Here is a 12,907-nt window from a genome sequence, read left to right as displayed (position 1 = left end):
CTGTGTGGCCTTGGGCAAGCCACTTAACCCTGTTTGCCTTGCAAAAGCCTCAAAAATATCCAGAGTTTTTGCTAATCCTCTCACCATCCAACATACGTGTCAGTTTATCTATAACTGAAAATAGATGTCTCAAGATAGACACGGGACTTCAGATGTTACCTGTTCAGGAATTAATGTTGTGGATGTATTGAACAATCTTCACTTTAGAAAGGAGATGGAAGCCAATGGTTAGAGGCCATGAAATTCACTTCAAACCTGTACAAGAATTTTCTACACAATATCCCTGGCAAGTGGAGATTCCCATTTTTTTTTATAGACCACCAGGTGATGAGAAACTCACTGTTTCTTGAAGTAGTTTATTCCATTTTTGAACCATTCATTGTTAAGTAATTTTCCATGATGTAAATGCTATCTAGGTCACTTACAGGCATCTGAGGTCATGGGTTTTATTACTGGCCCTCTTTTTTGAATATTATTTCCCATAAATTATTGTACCTCTCTTTTGACATTTCTTTTTCTTGTATTTGCCCAGTATTCCGGGTATGGCATATCTTTGTGGTCAGTTTTTCCTGTCTTCCTCCCTCTTTCTTTTAATGTTTTTTTGATTATAGCATCTTTGAAGATGGGCACTAGTTTTTTAGCTTCTTCTTTGGTATGGCTAATAATCAACATATTGCTTGACTCAAAATGAATCTTTAATAAATGCGTGTTGATAGAATAACTGAATAAAAGTTGTTAAGTTTCAGACAATCATGCTTTTATTGATCATGGTAAATTAAATTCCATCCCATCATTATCCTTTTTTAATTTAATTTATTTATTCTGACATTACAACAATAATCTTCTTGTAAAAGTAAATATAATCCCCCCTCCCCTCACAAAGATAGAAAACTCAAGCAAAATAAAGTGAAAGAAAAACAAAGTATATTTCAGTGTAGCTCTGTCTCTGGGATAGGTTGCATTAATTATCATAAATCCATCGAAGAAGTTGCTTTGATATTTTTCCCACTGTATTTCTGTCCCTTTTCCCACTGTATTTCCTTCCATTTCATTCCTCCCTATTCTCATTTACTATGTTCTCTCTCTCTCCCGTCACCCTGTCTCTCCTCAAAAGTATCTGACCACTCTCTCCCACCATCTTCCCTCTCTTCTATCATCTCCACCCCCAGTTACTCTCCCTCTATTGCCTTGCTCCCATCCCCTTCCTCTTCTTTTTCCTCTTGATTAAGATAGGGTTCTATACCCTACTGAGCCCATCATTATTCTTACATTTTATCATGGTCCAGAAACACAAATCCAGGTTCAGATACCATCTTCTTAGCCAGTCAATCACCTCCCAAGTACATCTTTCTCTTCTGAATTTCTAACCTTCAGCTGGTATTAGTAATGAAGATACAATCTACATCCTCAGGGCCTTTATTTGTTATTGTTTAGGGCATCATAATCCTCAACAAGATTTTTCAGGTTCCTTTAGGTGGTATGTTTATCTCTACATGAGTCAGCAGAAATGGACAGTGACCATAAAATTGAGAAGCTTTGGAAAAATTTCTAAGTCCCAGATAAAAAAGCCTAGGAAGATAGCATATCTATTTTGTTTATATTGGGTCAGAAAATAGATACCTCAGTAACAATTGTCAGGGATTCACTAACACTATTTATTTTGTTTTTGTCTGACCATGGTGAAATGACTCCTCATCTGCTGAACTTTGTTTCTGCATCATCATGCTTTGGAACAAACACTGCTTCTTCTATGTATGATCTAGGACCATTCCATATCCCATCCCTTACAAGAAGAGACTAAATAAGATGGCTAATTTAATTCCCTAGGCTTGGTGGACTTCATTGCTCTTCCACGTCCCATTCTTACTTTGCTAAGAGTTATAGGTTAATAATTTCGTTCTACCTATTCAAGTCATTTTATATTTCTTCTTTAAAACATTCTTCCTTAAAGTTCAAGGACGAATCCCTTTAATTTAGAAAAAAACAAATATCTTATTGTCTGATCTTGTTACCTCTTAGACTTCTTGTCTTTTCTTAAAGGATATGATTTCTCTCTCATCACAACCAATTTGGATCAAGGAACAACATGGAAACAAAGTAAAGACTGACAGATTGTTTTCTGTGGGGGGGGGTGGAGGGAGAGAAGTAAGATTTGGGGGAAATTGTAAAACTCAAATAATATCTTTAATAAAAATAAATTAAAAAAAAATTCTTCCTAAGGCATGTTGTACTTTCCTTTATACCCTTGACTCCTTGCCTCAAATCTCTCCTACTCTAATCTCTCCTTCACGCAAGAGACAAAATGATTTTCCAAATCACAGCTCTTACCACATCAATATCCTTTCAAATAAATTACATTAGCTCTCAATTATTTCTAGCATCAAATATGAATTTGTTTTTTAAAATTAGAACTCTTTTCCACCTGACTTCATCCTATGCATGCTCACCTCCACACATTCTATGATCCAACTACACTGTCTATTCTTCACACAACTTCAGGGTGCTCCATTTTCTGCCATCACCTCAATGTCTCTCCCTCTTTAAACTTTGAAATGATATGACTCTGGAAACAATAATCAAATTAATGCTCTCTTCCCAACTATTGTTCTCCTAGATGTGTTGTCTTTCATTATTAAAATGACAAGGACAGGGATAGCTGGGTGTCGCAGTGGATAGCACCAGTGCTGCAGTCACGAGTGCCTGAGTTCAAATGTGGCCTCAGACACTTAATAATTACCTAGCTGTGTGGCCTTGGGCAAGTCACTTAACCCCATTGCCTTGCAAAAAAAATTACAAGGACTACCTTTGTGTATGTATTTCTAGCCTCAAAAGATAAAACAGACCTGGTACATGTTGTTCTTCTGTTGCTTCAGCTGTGTCTGATCTTTATTTGGAGTTTTCTTGGCACACATACTGGAATTGTTTGCCATTTCCTTATCTAACTCATTTAATAGATGAAGAAACAAGTAAAAAGGTTAGTTACAATCCCAGGGTCATTTTGCTTGTAAATGTCTGGGGCCAGATTGGAACTCGGGAAGATAAGTCTTCCTGACTCGAGACCTGGTGCTCTATGTACCATTGTGACACCTAGCTTCCCTAACTGGTGCAGAGGAAATGGTTCTTAAATTTTTTTATTCATTCATTCATTTAATTAACCAGGGAGATTGACCCACCTTGTTTCAACTTGGAGTTGACATCCAGTGATCTTCCTTACTTCCCTTGTCACTTTGAAGGAGAAGTTGCTTCATCTTTTTTCCTCAGGGTTCTTACCAACAAAATGAGTGGAATGGACTCTCTATGATCTCATAGATCCTTTTTAACTTTTTACATTCTGTGAGTTTAAGTCTGAACATTGAACTCCAGACCTGATAACTATTTTACCACCGTGACTCTGGCATAACTCATTTTTGGTTGAGTCATTTCAGGGCTGTCCATTTCCTCACTCCCTCTAGATATGTGATCAATGCTCAAAAAAAGAGGGGGCAAAATACATTCTCAGATTTCCTCTATAAAACAAGATTAATTGCAATCACCCTGGTCAGGAAGAAATTGAGTTGGTAATAAAAGACACCAATGCAAAAGTTACTAAGGCCCCAATGAGCAATTTTAGTGATCTAGATATAGAGAATTTCATCAAAGGGAGAAAGATGAAACATGTCAGAAAGCAAATTCAAGTTATTTAGGAAATAACAATTCTTCTATCAGTTAGTGTAAGAGCATGCCCTTCCTGAATCTATAAATTCTAAGGGATTTCTAGAGTTCTGTCTTTTAGAGTAATCACCTAAAAGTTCAGTTACACAGTTAGGACATCTGAATAGGCTGTGTATATGATCCACTTAGCAAGTCAAGTTTCATATAAACTCTTCAGAAAGTAAGTTTAGTTTACAATTTGCATCTCAAAATAATAACTTGGAGTAGGGTTCAAAGCAAATTAGAATTCAGCACTGAGGTACTGAAAAAATAAAATGATATGAAATGAAAATCCTTTAGAAACTTTGAGATAAGTTTTGACTTCAGCTTATCATTCAGGAACATTCAGAATGAGGTGAGTCTTTTCTCCTTAGACCAGGCCTGGATGTCTACCCAGCCAAAGATTGCATAAATGATCATTCCAGCCAGATAAATTGCTACTGGGAGCAAAAAGACATTTTTTTCTAGTCAGATTCAGAGTCCTGTGGGTATAAAACATTTACTACTATCACTGCAAAAATTTTCCACCCTTCTAAGCCCCAAAATTCTCCTTTCAGGTAAAATGTAGATGAATCCCATGAGAGAAGATGTATTATGGGATTTTTAATTTTGTACCAAATAAATGGAATTTTTGGTGAATGAGTGACAACAAAAAAAAAGCTTCAAAACATAGAATTATAACCTGTTCTGTTTTATTTAGGTGTTAATATATTAGTTATTGGTTGTTCTTATGAAATGTAAGGAGGCTAGGTGGCACAGTGGATAAAGCACTTGCACTGGAGTCAAGAGTACCGTGGTTCAAATCCAGTCTCAGACATTAATAATTACCTAGCTGTGTGGCTGTGGGCAAGCCACTTAACCCCATTTGCCTTCCAAAAAAATCTAAAAAGAAATAAATGTAGACAGCAGAATAATAGACAAGTTTTTAAATTGAGATGGCTTTTTAAAAATTCTCTAGTATGCTAACTTTTGGTTCATTCTATTTCAGATGGATATCAAAAAACTGAGTAAAATGATCCCTGTGAAGGATGTATTAGAACAGAATTAATCACAGGTTGGCTCTAACAGCCTGGAATCAGGAAGGAAGGCATTCAAATCTAGCCTGGGGCATATATTAATCATGTCACTTAAGCTCTGTTTCTATCAGTTTCCTTAACTATGACACCAAGGTAACAATATCATTTCAGAGTATTGTGAGAACCAAATGAAATGTTCATTTATAAAAGCAAGTAGCAGAGTGTCTGGCACATAGCAAGATCTATATAAATTTTTATTCCCTTCCTTTCATAGATTCAACATTACCTGAACCTTTTCTTTACAAAGTGGTTCTCATTTGACAAGTAAAATTCAACCATTTTGAGTTCCTACTTGGGGTTTGCTTTATGTTCTTATGTTGCATTTCTCCTATGTTTGGTCAAGCAAGAGTCTAAATCCTTTTAAAAATGACATTATGCTTTTATCTGATTTATGAATTAATCAGTAACTCTGGGTGAAATTATTCCTGGTATCATAGTGAGAACTCCTCCCAGTCCCATGAGAAAGCTAGTGTACCCGAGAAAAGAAAAATTTTCCAGGTTAGACTACTTTTTCATTTAGTCCAACATAATAAGCATTTACTCCATTATTTGAACAGCAGCACATACTCCCCCTATTTTTAGAGAACAAGGGTGTTTGGCCTTTACAAAATTTTATTCTGATGGCTCACTGCTGCTGAAAGTGACTATGGATTCTTCAAGGCTGTATCAGCAAGGGATAGACTTCATAAGATTCTCCCTTATTGATAAGGCTTTAAGTAAGACCATGGCAACAGAATAACAGCAGGATTAATTTTTTTTCTTTTCGCAAGTTAATGGGGTTAAGTGACTTGCCCAAGGCCACACGGCTACTTAATTATTAAGTGTCTGAGGTCAGATATGAATTCAAGTACTCCTGACTCCAGGGCCAGTGCTCTATCCACTGCGCCACCTAGCTACCCCTAGCAGGATGAATTTTGCTAAGAATGGGAAAACTCTTTGCCAAAACTGGCCACTTAGTGATTTGATTTTTGGCTATGACAACCCATGAAATAAACAAAAATGGCCCTGAACTTTCTGAGGCCCTTTCACTTCTTCAATAATAGAGCAGTGGAAAGAGGTCAAAAAGTGCTAGAATCATCGTGGTTTTGAACATATATATGAATTCGATTGTTAGCACTCCAAATGTAAGATGCTTGACCAATAAACAACAAATGGGCAGACTGCAAGAAGAGCAAATTCACATGAATCTTGTTTCCTTTCAACATGTGAAAACCAAAGAATGAAAGACTTTGCAGCTCTATGAAAATCCAAATCATGGCTACTCCACTGGGAGGCAAAGAAAGGAGTTGGAAGAGCACATTTATTAGAGATCAAACAAATGTAAAAATATTTCTTCCTTAGGCTCCTGATCATCTCACATTGCAGATAATAGTTACAAAAAGACCAAAGGAATAATTGCGGCTTATGTATCAACACTTGGTGCTGAAGATGAAGAGATAAAAATTATTTGATGAACTAGATAAGACCTTTGAAATTAAATCAACACATAGTTTGATACTAGATGGTTTCAATCCAAAATTGGGGGGAAATGAGGATGAAGAGAAGTATATAGGAAAGCAGATTCAGGAAGAAGGAATGAGAGAGGTTAAGAGTTGCTAAATACATAAAAGTGAAATATCTTTTTTAAAATCATAAACACTTTTTTTCTAAAAAAAGTAATTCCCCAAACTGGGAGATGCCAGTCATGGGGAAGAAAATTGGGAATATATTAACCAAATAAATGAATCATATGAATTTCAATAAATGAAGTCAGAATAAATGGCTTTTCAACTAAATGGGAGGATGAGTCCAAGATATTCCATGAAAAAGATAAAAATGATAAAGTACACCTATTTGCATATCCAAAAGCAACAATAAATATAATTGGTTCTTGAAATTTCTAGTGGTCTTGAATTACAGTATAATGAATATCACCAAAAGATCACTATGCTAATAATTAAAATATTGAAGTTTCTTCACCAATATTAATTGTTAAGGATGCAGAAGTAGGGAAATTCTTTTTAGAACATGGTAAGACTTTTCAGATTAAAGAATCAAACACTATGGTACAAGGTCACTTCAATACAATGAATACTCCTATTTGATGATCTTCTGAATTCTATCTGATGAATATCAGGAAAGACATAATATTAAAGATGTTTACCATTGTTATGGAGATTCATTGCTAGGTCCCACTTGAAGAGAATTTCTTTTTGGGATACTTCCTAAGTTTCTGTTTGCAAATGATATGATGTGGCTTGAATGAAATTGTAGAACAATGTGGAAGTTACTGAAAGAGGTATTTCTCCAGAGTTTGGCCTAACCCCCCATACAGGAAAGACAAGAGGATGAAGATTGTTTAATGAAACATAATGAAAAATAATAGGATGGAAAGTTGAAGAAGTTATTCAGCAGTTTGTTTATCTATATCAGACAATATAAATGAATAATAAATTGAAAGAAAAATTGAACAAAAACGGGAAAGTGGGTTGAATTGCCTTTACAAAGTTCCTTTAATGATGTCAAAGTACCCATAGAAGCAAAGGTTCATCTTTTTTATACCAAAATTCTACAAATGTTGCTGAACAACATCAAGATATGGAATACAATAATCTCCAAGTATTTAAAAAATGAATGTCAGAAGAAGACAACGGAGAGAGGTATATTGTGGATGTGAGCCATCTGCATTGTATATGACCTATGAAGAGTTTTAAGGAAGAAAAACAAAAGATGTCACCAAGGAAATATATAATGGGAAGAGAAAATGGTTTGGTGAGGTAGTGAAATTGAGGAATGTGAGGTGAAAGATTGAGTTCTACACTGGTATTCTGGCAATGTCAAGAGAAAGCTGGGCTCTAGCCCATGTAGGGCAAACTCCCTGTAGTGAACCTTTAAGAGGATATAGATGGCAGTTTCACAACATGGGCAGATACTGTTGAGTTTTGATCTGACATCACAGATTTATTTGATTATATGGGTATGGGCATTTGGAAATGCATTTCAACAAGAACTGATATAATTCAACTTCTAAGGAGGGCAGTGAATTTTTAATATCTTATGTATGAAACCGATTGACAATAATCATATGGTTCATGGCTCCATGTATATCATCCTGCTAGGTAAATACACTGATACAATAGCACATTTGGACCAAAGAGGCATCAAATTAGGCTCCCATCATTCAGGAGACTATAGATGACAATACAACTCTTCAGGGTCCACAGGCTCTGCATCCTGAGGAAAGTACACCAAACTCACATAACAAATCATTATTTTTGAGGTCCACAACTGTTATAGATTGATGCCCTATGGGTCCTAGGAACCTGCTAGGCAATATCATAGGATCTGGAACTACAGTTTGGCATCAATTAAATTAAGTGAACAATTATTAAACAACCGCTACTGGCAAGGGACTGTTTTGCATTCAGGGGATACACAGCACTGGAATACACTGGAAAACTGTGAACACTATCTCTTCCCTCAAGATATTTTGGTTCTACTGGGGGGGGACACACATTTATGTATGTATATACATATGTAATAAATGTACAATTGTGAATTGTAAACAGAGATGGTAAATTGTAAAAGTTTTCACAGGTGTGGGCTACCTTTCCACTGTTTTGTAACTACAGCTCTCCGTGTATCTGTACCTGGTGCTTCCTTATTTGCCTGTCACCATAGGACTTTGAGGAATGGTAAAATATGCGTTGTATCATTTGATATGCAGGTAAATTAGACTTAGGTGAGGTAGAGTAGCAGGAAGTCATCAACCTCATTCTCTCCTCTGAAGTCTTCAGGATCCAGTGCAAATCAGAGTCAAGAGAACTGGTGATGGCACTTGATGCAGTGGATAACCTGGACTTCATAGATGCCAAACTAAGTTCTAAGCACTCCACAAAACCTGCCTCAACAGGTGTCCTACCTCTTGGAAGGAATTATTCTTTTCCACCCATTTCACCAATGAAAGACTTCACATGCTTGGGGTAGACACCACCCACAACTCACAGATCAGTTTGAGACTCCCTTGATTGCCCTCAACCTGGTTTAGCCTGCCTGCCAAACAGCTTAGCAGATATTGTAGCCAATATCATAATATAGGTGAGAATTAGGGGGCTCAGAGGGACAATAAAGTGGAAAGAACATTTAAAAAGGGCTCACAAGCCCTAACACCAAGATAATAGTCTTTCTGGAAGACACTCTACTGCCCATTCTGTACAAATTTTAGAAAGTTATACAGGTAAAATGCCTCAATTGGAAAAGGAAGACAAGCAGTAGGGGTTTTGTTTAGCACTTTGAAGAATCCTGTAGGTCAAAAAGTTGTTCTCATTGGGGTTCACTGGGTGAGGCATTTCAAGGAGCCCAAGCAGAATCAAAGGATATACTCATTAAATAAACTCATGGAAGGGTCCAAATGACATGGGAGGTGGAAGAAAGTGAAAGAAGTCGAAAGTGAAAAAAAGAGAGACAGTTCTAGAGATAAAGATCATCACAACACCAAGAAGGGACCATGGTAGGATTGTTGGATGGAACTTTGTAGAATCCTACCTTCTTGAAAGGTCAACTGATAGGGCTTCCTGGGTGAGGAATGCTAAGGAGCACAAGCAGAAAGAATAGAGTAAAAGGGATGGCCAAAAACCTGGAGACTTCCTACTGAAATACTAGGAAGGAAGAAAAAGAGGCAGCCCCCCCCCCCACCCCCACCCCGTGCATGCGCAAAGGCACATATACACACACACAAACACACAGACAAAAACACATTCCCTACAAGCTCCGATCCTTCCATTGCAAGGGGTCCTTGGACAGCGGGGTGGGGCCCTTTGGCAGGCCACTGAAGATTCTTCTGGCAAGCTCATCCTTCAAAAAGCATAGTATTGGCATCCAGTCACAATCGGACAAGGAACAGAAACAAGCCCGATAGGTGATCCCTCAGGCTTTACCCCATGGTGATTTACAGGGACCTGTGCTGCTCAGCTCAGAGAATTGCCTGTGTTACCAACAGAAGGCTTGAAAGGCTGAGGAAGCTGAGAGAAATGGAATAGGAAACAAAAGCCTCCTTACTTCACAACACAAATTCATCAGTGTGTCCCCATCAGAAATAGGAGAACCCACGGGGGTGATTGGCTTTGAAGGGAAGGAAAAGGAAGGGAACACACATGGCTTGGTGATGAGGGAAGATAACAAAAATTCCAGGGAAGGATAATCCCAGAAGACTGGAAAAGAAGAGCATCCTTGGAACTTTGAGAGAGCAAGAAGACAAAAAATGGAGAAGTTTGGTGGCTGGAAGCCTTGTGGTGGTGGTGGTAGGGGGGGAGAGAGAGAGAGAGAGAGAGAGAGAGAGAGAGAGAGAGAGAGAGAGAGAGAGAGAGAAGGAGAACAGGGAAACCCAAATGTAGGAAATGGGAGACTGCCAGAGGTGAAATCTCCTGACTAGGGAGAGAAGAGGCTTTATGAAAAGAAATGAACTGCCTCACCTGACCAAAGAAGTCAAGCAGCAGGGTTAACATTTGGAAGTATGAAGGATCCACCTCAAAGAGTTTTTGGATGTGATCAGTAGGAAGAATTTGAATGAATCCAAGAGAAATGAATGAATCTCAAAGGTGGAGAATACCATGACATGGTCCAAATCCAATAGGAGGAGGTAGATAGAAAGAGGAAGTGAGATGCTGAGAAATGGTCAGAGCAAGGGAGAGTGTTATAAACACAAAGTGTCCAAGGAAGGCAAGCAGTAGGGTGGTTGATTGATAGTTTGTAGGATGCTACACCTGAAACAGTGTTCTGATGGGCAAGTAGTTACAGGCTTTTGAATGAACACGAGAACAGGGAAGTTTTCTAAAGGATGGGAAGAAAGGTGGAGAGGAGGATAAATTGAAATGGGAGGGATGAAGAAAGAGAAAGGGAGAGACTGAGAGACAGCCAGAGAAATGGAGAGTTATACAGATAAAGTGTCCCACTGGCATAAGGAAGGCAAACAGGCGGCTTTTGTTGAGCACTGTGAAGAATCCTGTAGATCATAAGGTTTTTCTCCTTGGGCTTCATTGGGTGAGGCATTTGAAGGAGGCCAAGCCCAAATAATGGCTATTCTGGCTGAATCACACCAGGAGAGATAAAATTGCTCAGCTGACCAAGAAAGGCACAGTATAAGCCTGCTGTTTGGGACTTTGTAGAATCCTCCTTCTAGAAAGGTTCTTGGATGGGGCCCTTTGGGTGAGGAATTCTCAGGAGCACAAGCAGAATGAAGGGAGTGAAAAAGGTGGCCAGAAACCTGGAGAGGTCCTATAGACATGCTAGGGAGAAAGAAAGAGACAGTGAGAGATTGAGACATAAGAAGAGAAAGGTAGATCGTTATGCAGGTAAAGTGTGTCACCAAGAACAGAAAGGCAAGCAATAGGGTTTTTGTTGAATACTTTGAAGTATCTCATAGGTCAGGTTTATGCAACTGGGTGAGGAACATGAATGAGCCCAAGCAGGATCCAAGGAGATTAAGGCTGAGGAAATCATTGGAAGGGAAAAATGGAAATGGTGGACAAACAAGGAAGAGACAGAAGGGTAAGCTGAGAGAGATAGAGAGTGCAAGGAAAGGCCAAAGCTATAGGGATCCAGTACTTCCCAAGGCCAGGCAAGGCAAACTGGAGGGCTATTGATAGGCAACTTGGAGAATTCTACTCCCTGGAAGGTTTTTGGATCCGATCTGTCGGCAGACGAACCGAAATGAGCCCCACCAGTAGGAATGGATCTAAGGGACATTTAGGAACCTGCAGAGGTCAAATTGAAATGGGAAGGAAATAGAAAGGACAAGTGAGAGATTGAGAGATAGCGAAAGGGAGAGACTTATGCAGATCAATTGAACCACATAGAGAGAGAAGGCAAGCCGCGGGATTTTTGTTTAGCCATTGATGGAATCCTGTGGGGCCAGTTAACTGCATTGGGGTGGGTTGGCTGAGGAATACGAATAAGCTCAAGGAGCAGAATCCAGGCAGCTCCAGGATGCTTAAAGGCTTGGAGGGGGGAAAAACTTGAAATGGGAGGCAGGAAGCAAGAGACAACAAGCTAAACTGAAAACGAGAGATTTTTGGATCCCCACCTGATGATGAGGAATCCTAATGAAGATAAGGAGAATGAATGGATCTAGAGGATGCTTAGTAAGCTGAAGGACTCAATTGAAATGGGAAGGAGAAAGAGAGAGAGACAGCACAAGGGGGAGAGAGTTAGGCAGGTAAAAGTCACCACCTGGCCATGCAAAGCAAGCAGAAGGTGAGTGGTTTAGCTTGTTATAGAATCCTGCAGGACAAGTTTAGTTGGTGGGGGGTCGCTTCACTGAGGAGGTTTGGATGAGGCCAAGCAGAATCCATGGAGATAAAGGACAGGCAAAGGCTTGGAAGGGGACCATTGAAATGGGAGGTGGAAAAACGTTGAAGGAAAGAAAGGGAGAGAATGCTAGAGAGAATGTGCAAGTCATGGACAAGGAAGGCACATATAGGGTTATGGTTTAGCACTTGATATAATCCTGCTGGTCCAAAGGTTTTCTTGTCGTGGGTGGGATGCGGGATTTTGAAGTGCCCCACAGGCCAGAGATGATGGAGAGGATGGTTCAAGATGGGGCACAACAACCCTGTAAGTCAGAGATGACCTAGTCCTGCTAGTGGAAACAAGAAAAGGGTGGGGAAAGATTTGTAGGGTATATCTCTGTGTTTATATATGCTTGTGTGGTTATTTGTGTGTGTCAGTGCAAGAACTGTGGAAGCAGGAGGTCAGTATGAGCCTGGTTGTGCAGAAGGAATATTGCAGTGTCTGCATTGGGGTAGGCAATGGCTACAAGCCACGGCATGGAGGGGGTGTTTTGCCCTGTATCTCCAGGGCTCACTAGACATGCCGGGCTTCGCCCATGTTGTCCTAGGCATGTGAGCTCGGGCCGAAGAAGAAGTAATATGGCCTGGCAAGCTGGAATGGTGTTTGGACAGAATTCCTAGAGGATGGAGCAGGGCATGAGGTTTGAGTGCCATAGGCAGAAGGCAGCAGGCGAGTGTGGCTGCTTTGTTTGGGTGGCCGTGGAGGGGGATGTGGAGACAACCAGGAGAGAATGTGGCTTTGCAGAATGGCCCAGCACTGGGGGCTTTGGAGCACGTCTAAAAGGCCTTGAAGGCAGTGCAGTGGCTGCAGGACGT

The 12,907-nt window shown here is 39.5% G+C and overlaps 1 protein-coding gene across 1 annotated transcript in view; it reads right to left on the bottom strand.

Moving 5' to 3' along the window:
• LOC141509020 (putative small intestine urate exporter) overlaps nucleotides 1-12,629 on the bottom strand; it is a 78,805-nt gene extending 66,176 nt beyond the window's left edge. Inside the window, 1 exon segment of the mRNA XM_074218193.1 lies at nucleotides 12,607-12,629. Coding sequence (XP_074074294.1) covers nucleotides 12,607-12,629 — 23 coding nt within the window.
• Nucleotides 12,630-12,907: the final 278 nt, after the last annotated feature.

The sequence above is a fragment of the Macrotis lagotis genome, chromosome 1 (genome assembly GCF_037893015.1).
Source record: "Macrotis lagotis isolate mMagLag1 chromosome 1, bilby.v1.9.chrom.fasta, whole genome shotgun sequence".
NCBI lineage: Eukaryota > Metazoa > Chordata > Mammalia > Peramelemorphia > Peramelidae > Macrotis > Macrotis lagotis.
The sequence above is the reverse complement of the archived record's forward strand: the minus strand, read 5'-3'. Positions and strand labels throughout refer to the sequence as shown.